This window comes from Lycium ferocissimum, unplaced genomic scaffold, assembly GCF_029784015.1.
Source record: "Lycium ferocissimum isolate CSIRO_LF1 unplaced genomic scaffold, AGI_CSIRO_Lferr_CH_V1 ctg19742, whole genome shotgun sequence".
NCBI classification, from domain to species: Eukaryota; Viridiplantae; Streptophyta; class Magnoliopsida; order Solanales; family Solanaceae; genus Lycium; species Lycium ferocissimum.
This window is the reverse complement of record NW_026718614.1, coordinates 15893-37641: the sequence shown is the minus strand read 5'-3', so window position 1 is coordinate 37641 and position 21749 is coordinate 15893. Positions and strand designations below refer to the sequence as shown.

At 39.9% G+C, this 21749-nt stretch overlaps 2 protein-coding genes across 3 annotated transcripts; one reads left to right on the top strand and one right to left on the bottom strand.

Annotated features, from left to right (window-relative positions):
- Positions 1-1284: 1284 nt before the first annotated feature.
- On the top strand, positions 1285-21402 carry LOC132043002 (protein EARLY FLOWERING 5-like). 2 transcript variants are annotated; one of them, XM_059433501.1, is made up of 8 exons: positions 1350-1428; positions 15682-15731; positions 16602-16651; positions 16772-16841; positions 16925-17006; positions 17090-17511; positions 17645-18124; positions 20971-21402. In XM_059433501.1, exons 3-8 carry the CDS (start codon positions 16644-16646, stop codon positions 21181-21183), a joined length of 1275 nt encoding a protein of 424 aa, XP_059289484.1. In that variant the 5' UTR covers positions 1350-1428; positions 15682-15731; positions 16602-16643; the 3' UTR covers positions 21184-21402. The 2 variants fall into 2 exon arrangements, with proteins under 2 accessions (XP_059289483.1, XP_059289484.1); XM_059433500.1 differs by lacking the exon at positions 15682-15731 and having other exon boundaries at positions 1285-1428.
- Positions 11069-12448, bottom strand: LOC132043004 (uncharacterized). Its single transcript, XM_059433502.1, has one exon. It carries the CDS (start codon positions 12446-12448, stop codon positions 11069-11071), a length of 1380 nt encoding a protein of 459 aa, XP_059289485.1.
- Positions 21403-21749: the final 347 nt, after the last annotated feature.

Genomic DNA, 21749 nt, shown 5'->3' with positions numbered 1-21749 from the left:
ATAACGTATTTATATCATCAACAACAACATTATTGATTCAATTCCAACTATGTCTCAAAACGTCACTATTCATCATTCATAACGCCATTTTGCTATTCTCTTAATGACCAAGTATTTCAACTCCCAAATACCTTAAACAACATATAAACATCATGAATCTTACCTTAGATGTTTAGGAATAAGCCTTGTCTGTATCACTCCTCTTTTGAGCAAAAACCTAGTTCTTCCTTCTTGAGATTTCTTGACCTTGATAGCTTTAATGGGGTTTCTTAGGCTTGATTCTCCTCAATCTTGTTATCAATCCTTGATCTCCTTAGTTTTCTTGTGGATGAAATGTTTGGAAGGTTCTAGAGGTGTGGAGGGGAAGTGAAAGTGGTATGGAAATGAATAAAATGAAGTGGGCATCACTTATATAAACTTAGAACACTTCAGCTGTCGGGACTTCCATGGACTGTTCCACGGTCCGTGGAACCCAGTGTTGGTCGTGGAACTGGTCGTGGTTCACGACCAGCCAGACCTCTCCTCTGCGCCCATTCCACGAACCATTCCACGGTCCGTGGAATATTATATGGGCAGCGGAAGTGGTCGTGGAAATCATCCTTTCGCCCAGTTGTTCTCGTCGTTTCGTTTGATCTCCAACCTTATGGAACCTTCTTAACACTTGTTTATCACTTCATTAGCAATCTAGGGATCACTATAACTCTCTTTCATAACATCCTTAGGGTATCACTAACCCGATACTCGTAGTTTTCGTCCAACGCGCTAACTTGTAACATCGATTCCCTTAACAACTTTCTCACTTACTCGGATGTCTTTGGAAATCTTAATTAGGACTACCAATTTCTCTTCCTTGCTTATCTACCCCTCGTATTCATCACGCCCTTCGTGAGTCTACTCGCTTGTACGCCAAGGGAAATTTTCCAAGGTGTAACACTTACAGTTGGTTGCATTGCATTTTTCCTTCACTTCTACAGTGACACTATTCATGTTGACTTTTGTTCGTTACGTAAAATTTGAGGTTTTCTTGCCGGAAGCTACCCCTGGGGCAACCAGGAAAAGGGTTGGGTGGACGGAATTTTGATTAGCTACTACCATTGTTTGATGCATTTATTACTTATCAAAAACTATCTTTCGTTGATGCTATTACTCGACAAATAAAATCTGGCATGCCTCTGGATGGACTAGTGTGCATTATGGTTCGGCCAATAAAGTGATATAAGAAGAAATTGTTGCACCGCCTATCAAGAAAGAATAAGTTAGAGCTTGCATTATGATCCATGATGTTATGAAGCTTTTTGTGTTGTTAAAATCTGATTTAATTGAACATTATCAATTTCGGCAGAGGCGGAGGGCGCTCTAGACAAAGCAAGGAAACACAAAAAGAGACAACTTGAGGATACACTTAATCTTGTTCTCAAAAAGAGAAAGGTAATGTTTATATGTGCGGCTGTTGCGTTCATTAGGATGTATATATAGATAATACATGTAGATCTTCATGTATGCTCTTTGAAGATAAGAGGTACTTGCATTAGGGAATTTGTCGTATGCATGCCTTCTAACTCTATCTTTCTGCTTCTTTTTGTATGCATGCGTGCGGTTCTTCTTCCTAAATGTCTTCTTCTTCTTGTGTGATTTGTGAAACCAAAAGTACAAATAGGTATTCCTTCAATACTTTGCGGTACATCTTGTTTTGAATAATATGGTTAGGTATGTTAGGGAATATAAGTAAGGAATGTAATGTTTAGTCGTCTCCGAAAAACTGCTCGTTGTCCCACCGCTATTTATTTGCTATGAGCACCTCCATGTTAGGGGTCTTTGTTTCACGGTCATATAACGTCCAATTAGACTGATAAAAAAGTGTACTAATTAGTATGCCTATGCTGGAAAACATTGCATAATGAGTTGATATTACAGCTAAATATTTGGTGCCTCTAAATTTATACTGTTACGTCGTTTTTCCCGGGGATGGTTGGTTCTTCGCCTGTAAAATGCTGTGTTAAAACTTCTACTCCTATGTGGGAAGTCCCAGCAGAATTCACGGTAATATTGGTGCAACTCGCAACTTTAAATTCGTGAAAGCTTATTGCTTAATTTATAGGCATAGGATGTTGTGGATACCCATTGAAGAGTCAGAGAACAGAGAACAAATTTAGATCGTGAGCTGGCTGAGCTTTTTAAGAACTTGATCTTTAGACTGGTGGTCAAGTTTGATTGTGTTTTTTTTTTTTGGGGGGGGGGGTTGTGTGCAGGAGTTCTAGCATAACACTATTTGCTAAGACATTTCAATATTTCCAAAATCACCTTAGGTTTAGTTTTATCTGACAAAACATTTCTTCTCTTTGTGGATGAACTAGCATAGCCTTTCGCGATCGTGTGCTTTTGAAAACTCAAAAGAACTGCGGGGTGCAGGAGTTCTAGCACATAACACTATTTGCTAAGACATTTCAATATTTCCAAAATCACCTTAGGTTTAGTTTTATCTGACAAAACATTTCTTTTCTTTGTGGATGAACTTGCATAGCCTTTCGCGATAATGTGCTTTTGAAAACTCAAAAGAACTGCTTTTATACTTGAATTCCTTGAATTTTTCCCCTTTTGCTTTTGTTCAAATTTATTATGGGAGCAAGGGAAAAGTGGTAATGCGCAAGTTTAGGTAGGCTGGTTGCATGGGAAGGGAGAGAGGAGATGCCAACAACAACCCTAGTGGAATCCCACAAAGTGGGGTCTGGGGAGGGCACCTTACCCCCCTACCGTGGGAGGTAGAGGCTGTTTCAGGAATACCCTCGGCACAAGAACAGGCAACTTAAAGCAGTACGAAAAAAGAAATAACGGAAGCGAATAAGCCATGGCAAAATACTATAAAAAGCATGATAAAGCTGTCTGAGAAAAAGGAGCAGTAACTACCACAAATCAAGGAGAGAGGAGATGCCAATCTTTCTTTTTCTTTTGTGATGGGAATTTCCTTTTCTGGTTTTTCTTTAAAAAGTAACATTGTTTAGGTTGGATGTTTTGATAGTTCCCCCAAAATGAGTATACGGAAGTCAAAATGGAATAGGTTTCTCTAATTTTTTTGATAACGGTGGTGTCCGAACCAGCTTGTACATGTAGGTTTCTCTAAATCTTTTCTTTGAGAATGGTAAGAACTAAGAAATGTAGATTTTTCTAAATCAAAAGCATATGGTTAAAGATTATTGCTTTGGACTCTTCTGGAAGTCTAATACCCAGATTTCTCATGTTCCCACTTCTAACTTCAACAATAATGGGCTAAATTAGTCTCCATCATACTATTCTTATCTTGAATAATTCCTTTTTTAAAATTTTAGCAATTTATATTTAAAGTAAACCAGGAAAGAAATTAGTTAAATATAAGCTCACCCATCAAGCTGTATCACTAGTTTTACCTTTTCACCAGTTCTTTTTTATTTTGCTAAATAGGTATGTCACATTTCTAGCTATATATAAATGTTAACACCTGCAGAGTGAGGTAGATTTGATATTTTGATTCAGTATCCTAGAGAATCTTTTCTATTTTGGATACTGTAGGTGCTTGAATTTATCGAGGGACAGGCTAGTAAAGGAGACTGCTATCATTTATTATTAGGTGGAACTTCCATTCTCCACCTTGTTGATGTTGATTACTTTGGTCATCTTTTTTTTTTTGAAACTGGTAACTTTTTCTATATTTCATATGTAGCAAACAGTACTTAGGTAGTACTGAAACCGTATTTACAAGAAAGTCTAACTTTTACTGCCCTCTCTTTATATTGTATCTAAAACATCAATTATATTGACAGTATCATTAGAGTAGATCTGATTGCACCAAAAACACAACAGCAAAATAAAGCTTAGCTTGATCTTCTGCACCCCATTCTCCACATTCTCAAAACATCTGAGTTTCTCTCCTTCCAAATTGTCCACCAAATGCAAGCAGGGATAATTCTCCATCTAGTCCTGTCCTTTGCCTGTAAGCCTGTTTCCTCCCAGCTTTTAAGAGCATCTGTAACCTTCCCAGGCATGGTCCAGGAAATGCCTTTGAGATTAAGAATAATTCTCCATAGATGAGCTGTTATCTTACAGTGAAGGAAAAGAGATGGTTAATTGTCTCTGATGTTTCCTCACACAAAAAGCATCTGGAACATAAAATGAAACCTCTTTTCATCAAATTATCTTGTGTAAGAGCTGCTTCTTTAGCCAGTAGCCACACAAAACAGGCAACTTTGTGAGGAATTTTTGTTTTCCAGATGTGTTTCCAAGGCCAGTTGGCTATCTGCTGATTGGAATGATTCATCAACTTGTAAGCTGCATTAACTTTGAATAAACCCTTACTACTGCCTTGCCACCATAATACATCTTCACCTGTCTGTAGTCCACTAAACTGCTCTAGTGTACTAAAGAATTCAACCACTCTTTGCACTTCCCAGTCATTGATATGTCTTCTAAAAGTGATGTTCCATCCTTGAGGTGTCCACATCTCTGCTATAGTCCTTTGCTGGTTTAGAACTATATTGAAGATATCTGGAAAGACCACATCTAATCTGCCAACTTCATGCCAATTGTCCTTCCAAAAGCTAGTTTTACTCCCATCAAACACTTTGATCTTGGAATTATCCCTCAACTCACTCCACAGTGTTCTAATGGATCTCCATAAGCTAACCCCAAATGGTGTAGTGACCTCCTTAGTCATCCATTTGTCTTCCTGTTCATACTTTGCTTTAATAATATTCCCCCAAAGGAGTTGATTCTCGTTGGTGAACTTCCACAACCATTTCATTCTAAGAGCTTCACTCTGAATCTTCAAGTTCTTGATCCCTAACCCTCCAAGATTCTTGCCAAAAGTGATTGCTTTCCACTTAACCAAGTGGTAACCTTTCTTTTCTTTGTTCCCATGCCATAAAAAATTCCTCCTGATGCTATCCAACCTATTGATGACCCCTGTTGGGATGGGGAACAAGGACATCATGTATGTTGGAAGTGCATCAAGTACTGAGTTGATAAGAGTCAATCTGCCACCCATAGACAGATATTGGGTCTTCCACCTGGCCAATTTCTTTTCACACTTCTCAATGACATTGTTCCAAATTTCTACTGACTTAGATTTGGCTCCTAAAGGCATTCCAAGATATATTGTTGGTAAGGTGCCTACTTCACCACCCAGAACAGCAGCTAACAGGTCCATGTTTGTAATAGCAACAGAGGTTCAGAAATGGATAAATAAAGAGAAGTTATTCTGATATTTTAATAATAGAGAGACACAAGCATCTCATATCTCTTAGAACAATCTGTCTGCATACAATAGATAGTTACCCTACAATCCTACATTACTAAGATGCATTATTTATATAATAGGATGACCCATAACTACTAAACTACATTTATGATAGGAATATATAACTTCTAGTAACTGTAAGAAACTGCCTAGCAGATAACTTTCAGTAACTTATTAAGTAACTGCTCAATCCTCCTGGATTTCTATATTTCTTTGCTTCTTCCTCCTTGAATAAGTATGAAATATACGTGGCTTATCAGTACACCCCTCCTGGAAAGACGACTTGTCCTCAAGGCGAAAATCTGGAAACTGGGCAGCTAACAAGTCATAATTTTCCCAGCTAGCTTCTTCGAGAGGTCGACTAACCCATTGAATCAGCAACTCAAGTTGAGGATGGGCTGTTGGTGGTCTCCAACGATGATCTAGCACCTGTGCAGGGGAGAGAATGAGCTCGCCCTCATCATTTAATGGTAGTTCCGGCGGCTGGGAAGGAATTTCAGAACCAAGGGCAGGCCTTAAGAGAGAAACATGGAAGATCGGATGGATTTTGGAACTGGCTGGAAGTTCAAGCTCATAGGATACAGGTCCCACTTTACGAATGACTTTGTAAGGGCCAAAGAAACGAGGGGACAGTTTCTGAAATGGACGGTTGGCCAAGGACTTTTGGCGATATGGCTGAAGACGTAAAAGGACAGCATCGCCAACATTAAAAGAGAGATCTCTGCGCTTAGAATCAGCCTGTGCTTTCATCCTAGATTGGGCTTTCAGAAGGTTGTCCTTCATAAGTTTCAGCATAGCATCTCTAGTCAACATCTGTTCTTCAAGGTCAGCAATATTGGTGTCGCCACGATGATAAGGATGCAGCGGCGGGGGATCACGTCCATACACAATCTTGAATGGAGAATAACCGGTAGATGTGTGAAACCCGGTATTGAAGGAATATTCAGCCCAAGCAAGAAACTTACTCCATTGGCGAGGCTGGTCATGAGCAAAGCAGCGCAAGTATGCCTCTAAACAACGATTGACAACCTCAGTTTGGCCATCAGATTGAGGATGATAGGAAGTGCCCATGCGAAGGCGAGTATTACTGAGGCGAAAGAGCTCCTGCCAAAAAGCACTAAGGAAAACAACATCACGATCAGACAAAATTGAACGTGGGATGCCATGATGCCGGATAATTTCCTTGCAAAAGAGGCCAGCAACAGATTTAGCAGTAAATGGGTGAGATAAGCCAATGAAATGACTGTATTTACTGAAACGATCCACTACCACCAATACTGAATCAAATCCACCAGATTTTGGAAGGCCGACAATGAAATCTAGTGAAATATCTTCCCAAACGCGCTCGGGAATAGGAAGAGGTTGTAGAAGACCGGCTGGAGCAAGTGTCTGATACTTATTTTTTTATATATCAAACAATGTTGGACATAGTGCTTGACATCTTTCTTCAAATGGGGCCAATAAAAACTCTCGGAAACCCGTTTAAGAGTTTTTAAGAAACCACCATGTCCTCCAACATGAGAATCATGAACCTCAGCTAATATCTTAGCTTTAAGAAAAGAATCATCAGGAATGACCAGTCGGGACTTGTAGTATAAAAGATTAGATGATATCTGAAAGTCCGGTAGAGAAGTGGGATCATCAAGCTTCTGTAAAAGAAGTTCCTTTGTATAAGGATCTGATTGCAACTTGGCTTGCAAATTTCCGAAATCCATGGAAATAGGAACCACCAAAGCCAAAAGACTGGCAGAATGTGGCCTGCGAGAAAGAGCATCTGCTCCTATATTTTCACGCCCAGGCTTATGAATGATAGTGAAGTCAAAAGGCAGAAGCTTCAACAAAAGGCGTTGTTGTTCGGCTGTGGTAATCCGCTGATCCAATAAGAATTTCAGACTATAATGATCAGTTTTCACAAAAAAATGATGCCCCAATAAATAATGTTTCCATTTCTGTAAAGCCAACACCAAGGCTAAGAGTTCCCTGTCATAGGCGGATTTGATTCTGTTAGAAAAAGACAAGCCTTTGCTGAAGTATGCGATGGGATGATCCTTCTGTAACAAAATGGCACCAATTCCTGTTGTAGAAGCATCACATTCCACCGTAAAAGGTTGAGTAAAATCTGGAAGACATAAAACAGGAACTGAAATCAAAGCTTCCTTTAACTGGTGGAAAGCATCAGTAGCATCATCAGTCCAATGAAATGCATCCTTCTTAGTCAAGTCAGTCAAAGGACGAGCCAGCATGCCATAATGACGCACAAAGCGTCGGTAATACCCGGTTAAACCCAAAAACCCACGTAGCTCCTTTATAGATTTAGGTAACGGCCATTCCAAGACAGCAGCAACCTTTTCAGGATCAACCCCCACACCGTCACTTGATACTGTATGACCCAGAAACCCGATTTGTGGTTGGTCAAATAAACATTTCTTGGGATTGGCATAGTAAGAATGGCTAGACAAAAGGCTAAGGGTTGTCCGAAGATGCTCATAATGTTGCTGGGAGTTAGGACTGTAGACTAGAATATCATCAAAGAAGACAAGGATGAATTTGCGCAAGTGGGGGCGGAAAAGATCATTCATGGCGGCTTGAAATGTGGACGGAGCATTAGTCAAACCAAAAGGCATGACAACATACTCATAATGGCCAGAATGAGTGCGAAAAGCAGTTTTAGAAATATCGGAAGGATTGACACGAATTTGGTGGTATCCAGAACGCAAGTCTATCTTAGAAAATATGGTTGACCCATGGAGTTCGTCAAGTAGTTCATCGATGTTGGGTATAGGGTATTTATCTGGGATGGTGATCTGATTAAGGCTACGGTAATCGACACACATACGCCAGCTACCATCTTTTTCTTAACTAACAGGACTGGACTCGCAAATGGACTGGAACTTGGACGAATAAAACCAGATTGCAACAGAATAGAGACTTGTTTTTCAATTTCAGTTTTTGGGAGAAAGGATACCGATATGGACGTAAATTAGGGGTTTTTGAATTTGGAAGCAAAGGGATAGAATGAGTGAATTGACGAAAAGGGGGCAGGGAATTGGGTTCTGAAAAGACATCATTAAACTCATTAAGGAGTTGTTGTATCATATGCGAAGTAGGGATGTCACCTGAATATTCGGTTGTGGCCACCAAGGATTGAAAGGATGCTGTTGCGAGTGTTTTCTGAGCAACTCCTTGCAACTTGTAATTTTTTCCATCTAATTGGAAGATTAGAAACATCTCATTCCAATTAGCTTGTATTGTGTTTAAGGAAGCCAACCATTTTATGCCCAACACAATGTCTGCTCCACCAATGAGAAAAGGGAAAAAATCTTGTGTGATGACCAACTGAGGAAATTCGACTGACAAGTCCTTGCAAATTCGATTGCATTTGATAATGTCACGATTTCCAATTTGGACACCGAAGGTGGGAACATGCTGGACTGCCAATCCAAGTTCCGCGACAAGTTCTTCAGCCACAAAATTATGCGTAGACCGCTGTCAACCAACATCAGCACTTTACGCCCACAAAGAGTGCCTGAAGTTTCAAAGTTGAAGCAGATTCTTTGCCCAAAATTGCATGAAAGGAGATTTCTGCCAAATCAGTTGGGGGTATGTCGTCATTCTGTTTACCTTCAACATTTTGCACATCGTTCTCCTCTTCCAGTAACTCCAAATGTGCAAAAGTCCCAGGTTTGCAACGATGACCAGGGCTAAACTTGTCTCCACAACGGTAGCATAGGCCTTTTTCTCGCCGAATTTGTTGTTCAGAATTCAATTGGCGAGTGTTTGGAAGTGATGGTTGTTGGAAAGGACGTGTAACTGGTTGGCGGGATGATTGAAAATTAAACGATTCTCGAGCCGCTGGAGAGGAAGTCCCAATTGATGAAGGTCTTGATACAGAAGGCCAAGCGGTAACCTTACTGGACCGATTTGGTCCCAGTTTTCCTTCATATTCTAAAGCCAGACTCATTGCCTTATATACAGATCGAGGCTTGTGAATCCTAACGTCCACACGAAGGTCTTCTTTGAGCCCACTAAGGAAAACTCCAAGCAAACAGTGTTCTGGCCAATTTTGCACACGTGCTGCTCGTTTTGCAAATTCCTGCCTATACTCAAACACCGATCCAGTCTGTTGGATACTACACAAATGCTCATCTGGATTTTGAAATTCAGCGGGTCCATAATTTTCTTGCATAACTTTCACCAACTCATCCCAGTAATAAATGGTTCTTTCGCTGTTGATCCAAGCAAAAAGATCCAATGCATCTCCTTCCAAAGACATTGAAGCCACATCAACCTTGCAATCATCAGGTGTTTGATAATATTGAAAATACTTTTCTGCTTTCAGAATCCAACCTCGAGGATCTCCTCCCTCATACTTCGGAAATTCCATCTTTGTGTGCGAACGCCGATAAGTCTCTGGATGCCTCCAAGTGCTATCGACCTCACCCTCTTCCGGTAAAACTTTAGATTTTCCTTGCTGATTCTGACTGTTTTGCGCTTTTAATGCAGCAACATCTGCAGCCAAAGCATCTATGGCTTCCAATTTCGCTGCTATAGTGGTCAATTGTTGACCGATCTGATCATTAGTCGACATGATGGGTTCGCTGGTTGAAGCGTTGGTCCGTGTGTTAACCATGGCAGATCTTACTGCTCTGATACCAATAATAGCAACAGAGGTTCAGAAATGGATAAATAAAGAGAAGTTATTCTGATATTTTAATAATAGAGAGACACAAGCATCTCATATCTCTTAGAACAATCTGTCTGCATACAATAGATAGTTACCCTACAATCCTACATTACTAAGATGCATTATTTATATAATAGGATGACCCATAACTACTAAACTACATTTATGATAGGAACATATAACTTCTAGTAACTGTAAGAAACTGCCTAGCAGATAACTTTCAGTAACTTATTAAGTAACTGCTCAATCCTCCTGGATTTCTATATTTCTTTGCTTCTTCCTCCTTGAATAAGTATGAAATATACGTGGCTTATCAGTTTGCAACTTCATTAATAGGGTAAAGGAAACTTTTCCTCCAGTTGATATGCAAGCCAGATATTCCTTCAAAAAGAACCAGAATCACCCTAAGATATCTCAATTGATCCTCTTCAGCATCACACAGAATATGAGAGTATCATCAGCATATTGTAAATGAGTCACCTCTAATCTGTCATTGCCAATTCTAGCTACATCAAAGCCTTTTATCCATCCATTCAGATTGGCTGTTTTAATCATATTATTAAGGCCTTCCATAGCAATCACAAACAGAAAAGGTGATAAAGGGTCACCTTGCCTGAGTCCCCTTTGTGCTTTGAAAAACCCCGCTGGAGAGCCATTTATAAGGACTGAAAAGCTAGCAGTAGAGATGCAGAATTTAATCCAGTGTATCCATTTTTGACCAAAACCCATCCTTTCTAGCAAGCTAAGAAGGAAACTCTAATTAACATGGTCATAAGCCTTTTCAATATCAAGTTTGCACAAGATACCAGGTTTCTTTTGTTTCAACCTAGAGTCAACTGCTTCATTAGCTACAAGGACATCATCCATGATCTGTCTACCTTTAATGAAAGCCATTTGTTGAGAATCCACCAATTTTGAGATCACTCCTTTTAATCTCTCTGTCAAAACTTTGGAGAACAATTTGTAGATGCTACCTATCAAGCTGATAGGCCTGAAATCCCTTAGTTCCTTAGCACCTTTCTTCTTAGGAATGAGAGCAATAAATGTTGCATTGAAGCTTCTTTCAAAGACTTCTTTGTCATAGAAGTTTTGAAAAGCATTCATGATGTCCTGCTTCACTATGTCCCAACACTTGATGAAGAACCCATAGTAAAGCCATCCGGCCCAGGTGCTTTATCTATTGCACACAACTTCAAACACCTTAGCACTTCACTCTCATCAAAGCTACCTTGTAGAGAATCCTTATCCTCCTCAGATAAGACTGGGCAATTGTCATAATGGCATGTAGGTCTCCACTGAGTAGTTTCTTTGTACAGTTTCTGATAGTAATCAATAATTTCCTCTTCTATTCTAGCTGGCTCCTCTGTTAATTCTCCTTGGATCATCAGTTGGTGAATATTGTTGAATCTTTTATGTGCATTTGCCACTTTGTGAAAAAACTTTGTGTTCCTGTCACCTTCTTTCAACCATAAGGCCCTAGATTTTTGTCTCCATGAGATTTCCTCATTTTTTATCAACTCCTCGTACTCCATGAACAGTGCTGCCTTCTTTACAGTTTCTTCCTCTGTTAAAACTCTGTCTCCTAGCACCTCATCCAGTTCTGCCATTTGGCTTAACAGATTCTTCCTTTGATGACCCAGATTTCCTGTCTCACTTCTGCTCCAGTCCTTGAGTTTTGATTTGAGAGCTTTTAATTTACAAGCCAGTACATAGTCAGGCATGCCTGAAAAACTGAAAGAGCTCCACCATTCTTGGACTCTGTCATTGAAACCAGTTGTTCCTAGCCACCAGTTCTCAAACTTGAAATAGTTTTTGCTCCTGTTCCACGTGCCCCCCTCTAAAGCTAGTGGAATGTGATCAGATGCTAATCTTTGTAGGGGAATCTGTTTTATATTACTAAAACTGTCATCCCACTCCTCAGAAATCAAGAACCGATCAATTTTGGAAGCTCTATCTTGATTATCCCCTTTGAACCATGTGTAGTTACCATCTTCTAATTGTAGATCAATTAAGTTCATGTCTTCAATGAAATCAGAAAATTCCACCATACTCCTTGTTCTTCTCCTACAATTTCTTTTTTCTGAGATGAATCTGGCGACATTAAAGTCTCCACAAACAGCCCAAGGCCCTTCCATCAATCCCCGGACTGCACCAACCTCGTCCCACACTGTCCTTCTTTCGATGTAGTTATTTGGAGCATAGACCCCAGTTATATGACATGAAAAGTTCTGAAGTTGTGCTTCAAACTTGCACGTCAAAGTATAGCTGCCAATTTCCAAAACTTCCCCCTTCCAGCTTCTGCAATCCCACATCATCATGATACCCCCTCTAGTGCCACTAGCCTCCAAGTAAGCAAATTTGATCCATCTTCCTCCCCACACTTGTTTGACAATATCTCTAATGTCCCCCTCTAGTTTAGTCTCCTGGAGGCATATGATATCTGCCTTCCAGTCAACTACCAAACTCTGCACAATTCTCCTTTTATCCCTGTCATTCATCCCCTCACATTCCAAGAAACTATTTTGAACTGCATGGATCCAAGTTAAGTATCTTGCTCCCCTTACTCCTTTCCCCCTTGCTCTTGAATTTAACATCAAAAGTAAGTAGACCTTTTAATTCTTGTGCCCCTTTGAATCTTGTCTTCATGCACACACTGTCAGACTCCATCCTTCTAGCTTGTCTGCAACTATCTACTTGTAACAACAATTCCAAGGCCTCCTCTTCATGCCCCTGGAAATCTGCCCCTAGTAATTTGCCCAGTTTGATCATATTTTGTTGAACCCAAACTGATGTCTCCCTTTCTTTGTCATGAATGGCTTGTTGTTGCTGAATGAGAAGAGGTTCAGCCTCTTCTACTTCCCAATTTTCTATAGCTGTGATTGAATTTTGTTGGGCTAATTCCATAGTTTGATCTCCCATATCCCTGCTCTCATCTTCTCTTTCCTCCAAAGATTCTGTTACCCCATTTAAACCTTGAGAAGTTTCCCCAAAACCAGCCTCTGTTGTTATTGCAGTTATCTCTGCATTATTTACTTGATATTCTGCACTTTGAAGCTTTGCAGGCCCCGGCTTTTGAATGGAATAAGGTTCCAGTACTTCAACAAAGTGATCGCTGAAGAGATGTTGTGAATTGAGGCCTTGTAAGTCATTAAAAATGACTTGGCCTGCAAAGTCTGGCCCAAAATATTTATTAAAAGCTGCCTCCTTATTGGGCTCAACCTGCTGGCCCACTTCTGATATTTCATTTAAGTCAACCACATGCTCCTCACGTGCATATGTTTTCAAAAAAACCTCAGCAGTAGAAGAAGTACCACCCACGTGGTCTCTGACTTTGAAATCCCTGTAAAAAGGGGATTTTTGTACTTCAACGCAGTTGGTAACCCTATTTGCCTGATGGGTAAAAGCAATAACTGGTTCTTGCTCTGTTTCTTCTTCTCCGATGCCTCCTTTTGCTAATTCCGGTGATAATTCGTATCTTGTCTTGCTTTCCGGCCAGATTGGAATGTGGTGAGTGATTCCATTACGAGTTATGGACACCTCTCTTGGCATATTCCTCCCATCGTTCCTTACCAGAATTCTGGCCCATTCTAGATGATTCTTCAGCTCTGTTTCTTCTTCTGTTGCCATCCATCCTCCACACAACTCCCCTATTTCTTTAAAAATTTTCTGCGACCACAGATGAAGAGGAATTCCAACCGCTTTAATCCAGGTTTCCTTGATTTCAACAGAGTTTGAAATACTCCCCGCCATAGGATTCCACCATTCTAATTGCAACCTGAGCTTTTTCCAAAACCATTGCCCTTGAATGGTCCTCTCCGCCATGTATCTATTAGGGAATTCGAATAAGAACAAATCCCCGTACATCTCATAGATGTTCACCCCAAAAACATTTTTCCAAGTTGAAGTTGACCACCTTCTTATATCGGCAAGTGTGGGTCTTTCCTTAGCCTCTTCTCCAAAACACCCCACTAAACATCTCTTCAGAAGCCCTTTCTCTTGTCCTTCAGCAGCTTCAGAGATGACAATGTTTCCACTGTTACTAGTCACCTCTGCTTTACGAAGACTCTTAGTCTGCCATTTACTATTTTGTACAGCCTTCGCATACGGGTAGTTGGCCTCAGTTAATCTCGGGGGAGCAGCTAATGCTACTTTTTTGGAGCATTTAATAAAGTTGTTGATCTTAAATGCTATCTCATTCCAACCTGCATTCAAGACTGGTTCAGGAATAATAAGTACTGATCTTCCTCCACCATTCAAGGACAGAATGCTCATGTATCTCCCATGCTCATTAAATTTCCTTGTGCAAAAGTGCTCTGAGTCCTGCTCTGAGAATTTCCATCTCCTAACCACTCTTTTCTGGTCCTTTGAAGCCTCTGTAAGAGTAAAGCAAATCCATTCCATGATCTTGCTGCTGATGGTTGATCTCCTCATCATTTTGCGACTTCTCTCCACCCACTCATACCATTCTGAGTTGCTGGCAGACCACCTGGTGATATCAAAAGATTTGAACCCAGCGTTAAAATAAATCCTGTTCTCCCCCATTCCAAAATCTGGAGAGAGAAGCTAAGAAAGAAGAGGGGAGCGACCACAGAAGGTGAGTCCCTGAGAAAAGAAGGGGAGAATGAGAGGAGAAGAAAGAGAAGAAAAAGAGGTATCTCCGGTGGAAGAATACCGGAGAAAGAGAGATTCTCCCTCCTAGAGGGAAGGAGAGAGAAGAGTCTCGAAAAGAGTGCCTGAGAGCTTCTTCTGAACTGTTTGGTCATCTTTAATCTTTTAACTTCTTGGAGACTCGAAGTAGGTTTTCATATCTTTCTTTTTTTTTTTTTTTCTTTTTTTTTTGCCTTTTTTTATCAGTGTTATGGTTCAGTTCAGAAGTTTCTTTTAATTCTCTTATATAGTTATTGTGCAAAGCAACTACTACTGAAAATTCATACAACTCTAGACAAAATTCAATTCATTCCTTGACACAACTAGCATCTTTATATGATTCATTTGAAATTAATTTGACCCTTTCTTGAACCACCCCCCTCATCAGACAGACAGAAAGAAAAAAGTTCATTACTAATTTTAAACAACTATTCATAATGATCTGAAGAGTCTCCCCCCCAAGGGTGTGGCCTAGTGCTCAATGAAGTGGGTTGAGCACCATGGGGTTCAGATTCAATTCCCAGCAGAGACAAAACACTAGGTGATTTCTTCCTATCTGTTCTAGCGTTGGTGGATAGAGTTACTTCATACCTGTTGCTAGTGAGAGGTGGCAGGTATCCCGTAGAATTAGTCGAGGTGCGCGCAAGCTGGCCCGGACTCCACGGAATTAAAAAAAAAAAATGATCTGAAGAGTCTTTAACAAGGCTGATTGGAAGAGTAAATAAAAGGCCTTGATTGGAAGAGTAAATAAAAGATGAGGATGGACAACCAAAAAAAAATAAAATAAAAAAAAATCATAATCTCAGCCGTTAAGATGCATTTCTTGTGCAATCACAAATTCCAAAGGGAGCTGAAGTTGCGATGCAATTTGTTAGATTGCTCTGTCTCCTTCCCCCTCTCCGTTTAACACAGTCTGCTCAGGTCTCCTTCCATTCCTCCTTTTCTCTCCCTTTGTTTCATGTATTCCACCTTTTCTCTCCCTTTGTTGCATTTTTGTACCTCTTGGTGTTTGTTAACAGATACAATTTGCACTTTTTTCTGATTTAAAGAAAAGATAATAAGCATCTAAAGTTTGCACATACAGGAAATGTGCCAATAGCTGTCAAAGAGGATAAAATGCTCGGTTGATATTTGGTACTTCTCATTTTCCTACTTAAGCTATTTGATATAAAGTGTGTTAAAATTGCATTTCATAATCTACTAATGCTCTGATCATGTTTTAGAAGCTCCAGATGCACTGTTTGTTACCTAGTGGAGATTAACTAGGCTCACAGCTCACTTTCGATGCACTTGATTAACCTATTAATATGAGAGTTCAAATTATTTTCTAAAAAAACAAGATTTGGCAACTTGCTCTTTGTATCTTATTTTTTTCTTCACATACTAGACGACAAATGTCAAAAATAAGAAATAATAAGAACTACATGTTGCCGTCATAACTTGCTCTCTATATCTTCTACTTTTTCCTTCTATATACCAGAAAATGCAGTAATGATAAAAGTGTAATTGTGTCCAATTTATCTTTTGTCTCATTGTACTTGAGGACTACGATGAAAAGGCCAGCAGAACTTCCATTGGACGAGTGTGGGATGGCTATAATTGGACTGAAGAATTTGCGGAGGGAGTATTATTTACTGGAGAAGCCATGTGCCTTTGAAGAATTAATTTAGAAGTTTTCATTAGAAAAAACGGAAGTTAATTTAGTAGTTAAATCCATGCCATTTGTGCGGCTGCTTGTTCATTTTTCTTTTCTAGATAAGAACCGAGTAGTACATAAAAGTATTTCTTTGTTGAGCTGCAGCATTGAGTGTTTTAATTAGACTATACAGGAAGATGGTTGAAATATGATCTTCCTTCTTAGAGTAATGTTTTATTTAAGATATCTTTGCCTTCTTCGTGCCATGTTTGTGATTTCTCCATTGCAACGGCAACTGGTTAACTCTTTTGGTGTACTTGTATTAGCTTCTAAGCCTTTTGATTCTATATTTTGCTTGGATTTGGCAGGAATATGAAGAAAAAGTGAAAGAAAAGGGTGAACCGCCTGTTATGTTTAGGTAAAAGAAGGCCGCCTTTTTTAAAGTTATGCATTTATGATCCCCCCACCCCAAACCTCAAAAAATCAAAAAAATATTCTCTTCAGTACTTAGTTCTCCTGTCTTGACTTTCTCCAACAGTCACTTGGGCCCTCCTCGAAGGCGGACCTCTGCAGAGGAGGAAGAAATGGTCAAGCATCCAAAACCTGAAGTAAGTTTTCACTTAACTCCTATATTTTTGTGGAATTAGCTAGTGCTGATCTGTAAATCACAGCTGGAAATATGTGGTTGCAGGACTCGGTCTACTATCACCCTACTCTGAATCCTACTGGAGCTCCTCCTCCTGGAAAACCTCCTATGTTTAAGTCATCGGTTGGTGTGTATAATTCATTGCTTTAGTGAGTTGAATGCTGCTCTCTGTGTGTGTCTCTCTAATTCTACTCATGCTTCAAACTACAGGACCTCGAATACCGTTATCTGCTGCTTCATCAAGTGGTACAGCATCATCTTCAATGTCAGATGCAGAAGATGGCAGCTTATCGACTCTTCCTCCACCACCTCCACCACCTCCATTGCCCCAGACTGGTGCTGCAGATTCTGTGGATGGGTCTGCGATGCCTGCATCTTTACCTTTACCTCCTCCGCCTCCTATGCCCCCAAAGCCTGCTGTGACAGAAATGAGTGCTTCATTGCCACTGCCTCCTTTTCCCCCACCACCTCCTGGTCCCCCACCAAAGGAACAGGTTGCTGCTCATCTTCCACTTCCTCCACCTCCTCCCCCTCACCTTCAGCCATCTTCTCAACCTCTTCCTCCCGGCACTGGTGCAAGTGGAAGGAATAAAAATAACCCGGACAATCCAGCTTCAGTAGAACTAATGCAGGTAGTTTTCTCAGTAACTTCCTCATAATATATATTGCTGGGAGTTCCTTTTTGGAAATTGGAGATGTATATAATGTTTATTTTCTATTGATCATCTTTTTGCTTTTTTTAATTCGTCCATTGTGCTTGCTCAGCCTCCTCCTGCACCGGGCTTGCCACTGAATTCTGGTGGCACATCTGTTGAATCTGATGCTAAAGCTTCCACAGAGTTGAACGATCATGTTAAATTGCTACCGCCACCTCCACCACCTCCAAGGCAACAGCCTGCTGTTCCTGGAGCTGCCATGGTCCCAACTCTGCATCCTGATGTATTACCTCCTGGACTTCCTCGGTTCCCTCCACCCCCACCACCGACTGACATGCGTCCACCACCTGGAGTTGCTGGCCAGCCTGTTCCACCTGGAGTCATGCTTTCGCTTATGCCAAGACCACCTTTCGCACATCCTGCTGGTCCTCCACCAATGATGAGGCCACCCCTTCCGCCTGGTCCCCCGCCTTTTTTACAAGATGGTGCCAGACCACCTTTTCCGCAGAAGCCATCATATGTTAAATCAGCTGCCTCAACTGTTGTTAAGAGGCCTCTAGCTCAGCATACACCAGAACTTACATCGATGGTTAGTTTACTTTCTTATAACATTTCAAATTCTTGGCTATACTTAATTTTTGTGGTCTTGCCCTTTCAGTGGGTCAACTTTTAAATGTAGTTTTAGGGTCATTTCGTAGACTGGAGTGGGATAGGTCAGATTGCTGTCCCTGTATTGGACTTTAAGAGGGAGTTATGAGCTGAACTCAAACCCTATCCCATAATTTGGTGTACAGGATTAAGTGGATAATTTTGTATAATCTAATCCATCGTTTGGTCTAATGCATGATTAAAATTTTTATACCCGAAATATACTTGGGAAAGTCCAAACTTGTTACGTGCACAATATTTGCAGCAGGTGCTTTAATTACTCTCACTGTCCCATCTGTCTTGGAGCTAAAAAGTAATTGGATTTGGATATTTTATTTGTAGTAGTTGGAGTAGACATGATATTATTATGAGAAAGTTGATTGATTTGATAAGGAACTCATTATAAAAGAAAGAAGTTGAATTGCTTACTCTCACTGTCCCATCTGTCCTGATAAGGGATGTCTTAAAATTGAATTGTGAAATGATTTTAAATTATTGAATGACAAGTAAGATGCTTAAAATGAATTTATACAAGGTTGTCAAATATTTTGTCTGCCAAAGTGAAAGTGAATTGAGAAAGGGATACAGGGAGCATCTGTTTATCATGTGAGAAACCTTCATCAAAATGCTAATTTCTTTAACAGGTTATTTTCTAAATTCAAAACATCATACAATGAGACCCCCAAGGGTGTGGCCTAGCTCCAATAAAGTGGGTGAAGATCATGGGAGAACATGGTTCAAATCCTAGTATAGACAAAATGTTAGGTAATTTCTTCTCATATGCCTGTTCCTTCGGGGATGTTCGATAAAAGTGGAACGATACAGAGAAGATTAGTATGACAAAAAAAATTCTTCCCATCTGCCTAAGCTTTGGTTAGGCAGAGTTTTGCTTACATGTGGGAGGTAATTGGTACACGTTGAAATAGTCCAGGTATGCTCAAGCTGGTCTCAACACTAACATTATGAAAAAACACATTAGAGCAGATAGAAGATGGGAAAACAGGAAAATATTGGAAACGGCCAAAATATTAAAAACAACACAGGTGATAAGATATAAGCTAATAAAATGATATAAGCTAATAAAATATGTCCAGAATTGCAGAGTAAAGGAAACAGGATAAGGTCACTTGTTCAAATTGTAAACACTGTTTTCCTGATTTGTGTAGAAGGAAGCCAAGCGAAGCTGTTGTCATCATTAAATGAAATCTAGTTGCAGTCTCTTCATCGTCTGGTTAGGGCTACTTACCAAGCGGATAATTACGCTTAACAGTTCGGCTTATCAGTTATTGGCTTTTAAATGTACTGATCCGCGAGCCAACCGATGTGGGTTGGCTCAGTATCGGGTTAGCAATTATCGGGCAGTGTATTTTAAGAGACAATGAAAATTAAAATTACAACATGTAGTCCAGCTTCCACCGACGAAAATTATGTCACAGACTGCTTTAGTGTAAAACATCTATGTTTCAAAATGGCAGTCTAGTTTGAAACAAAATATACACTTGGATTTTTCCCGTAGAGTACTTCCACTCCTTTTTGTGAACCCATTTTGCATGTTTTATAACCGTCAGTAATCTACTCAAGGAGAACAAAAAGGAGAAACCCATGCTATCTGGCAGATTAACAGTATAAAGTGTAGGGCAGACAGTTGACAAAGGGTATTCCTTCCAATTTTAGGGAGAGCGGCTGCGCTTTAGGGTTATGAAGTGACGAGGAGTGGCTCGTTACTTGCTAAGCTAAGAAGTGATAGAATATTGAATAGGGCTTTAGCTTTAGGGTTTATAATAGATACTATATATACCTAGGCGTAAAAATGTAAATATGATAATTCTTAAATAAAGTAAAAATTTTTAGTCCGCTCACTAACCGTTAATCCTATAACTCAATACAAATAAGCAAATAGGCCAATTTTGCAGTTGGATTATCGGTTATGGTTCGTTTTGAACAGCGCTATGAAAGGTGGAAGAAGGGTCCCATGGCCATGAATTTGTTGGGTGCATGTAGGAGGTATTGTGGTGGTTTAGGGTTTATGAGAGAAAAGGTTGGTCCTGAACTATGTGAGGTGGACATATTTGCCCGTGAACTGTGTTAATGGTTAAGATTAGTGTTTAATTGTTGAGGGTTAGTCAATGAGGGAAAATCTAGCACGTATCGTAACGGCAAGGGTAGATTTGAGCAAACTATTAACGGAGGAAGATCTAGACCATTTCGCATTTTCAGGGGCAAATTTGAGCTTTTCCTATTTAAAAAGAGGTGAAAATTTAGGCTCTTTATCGTCACTGTGAGAAATTATGCGAGAAAAATATTATTGAATTGTGTATCTACATTATTACATTAAATCCTATTTATAGACACTAACAATTTTCTTCATTTTTTTACTTCGGGAATGTAGTATCAGAACACCATGCACATTCTATGTTTAGCTGGTCGTCATGATCTAGTTCTTGCGTAAAAATGAAAATTGTCTCTGATTAACTGTAACAAGGGAATGTGATGAGGATTTCCAACCAACTGTGAAGATAAATTGCAATGACGAAGCAATTATTAGACCAAGATTACTTGATTTATTCTTTCAATTACTTGAGCGATATGTAGATGATGCACTTTTATTTCCTTATCCCCAAAATAGCAATCAGAGTTTTCAGCTGGGGGAACATAGATATCCACAATTATGATTTGTACTAGATAAACATATCCAAAACAAAAAGGGGGGAAAGTGAAAGTAAAAGAGAACTGATTCGGAGTTACTGACTGCGTGCTACTTCTGATTAATTATTTGTTCCTGTGCAGGTTCCTGCTTCTGTGCGTGTGAAGAGAGAATCTGCAGTTCCAAAACCCAAGCCAAAGTCGTCAAACACGATTACTGTCAACCAGCCAGCAGTAGCTCCAGCTGTTGTCAAGCATGAATCAACTAGTGCATCTGCACCAAAACCTCAAAGTGTTGATGACTCGTACACAGCATTCTTGGAGGACATGAAAGCACTTGGTGCTCTTGATAGCTAATACTAGGAAGCAACATAATCAGTATAGCACTCAGGAAATAAATGCATTATGATGATGCTACGACGTGTCAACCTTCTTATAAGTTGAGTAAATGTTTCATTGTTCATTTTCCCCTCTAACAGGCAATATAGTTAGCCTGAAGTAGGTAGGTAAATTATTGTACAATTGATTCTTTGAAAGACCACTATTTGTGCTCCTACTTGGTTGCTGTTTCTCTTATCTGATGTTTTCAACTGTCAAATAGAGGACTTAAATGCCAAACGCTCTTATTTGGTCCGAGATACTTGGACCAATTATGACTGATTCAACCTGTGTGTAGAGCTGCAATGTTGCAGAGGCTTAATATACGAGTCTGCATATAAGTGGTTGTCTTAACGAAAATGATCAATCAGGAGTTTTTCTTTTTGGGTTGATGGTGATTTCTGCTTCCAAGAGAGGCGCTATTTAAGTGTCGCTTTGCTTGGCATTTGTAAAGCATACTTGTGGTAAATTGTCAGTCAGGATTAGTTAAGGACCCATCTATCTGCTGCAACTAAACAAGATTTTGTTCTCCTCGATGAAATTTA

Coding starts and splice junctions, on each gene's coding strand:
- LOC132043004 (XM_059433502.1), bottom strand. CDS start 12,448: ATGAATGACAGGGATAAAAGGAGAATTGTGCAGAGTTTGGTAGTTGAC.
- LOC132043002 (XM_059433500.1), top strand. Junction 17,007..17,089: donor TATGTTTAAGTCATCGGTTG/GTGTGTATAATT, acceptor TTCAAACTACAG/GACCTCGAATACCGTTATCT. Junction 18,125..20,970: donor CACCAGAACTTACATCGATG/GTTAGTTTACTT, acceptor GTTCCTGTGCAG/GTTCCTGCTTCTGTGCGTGT.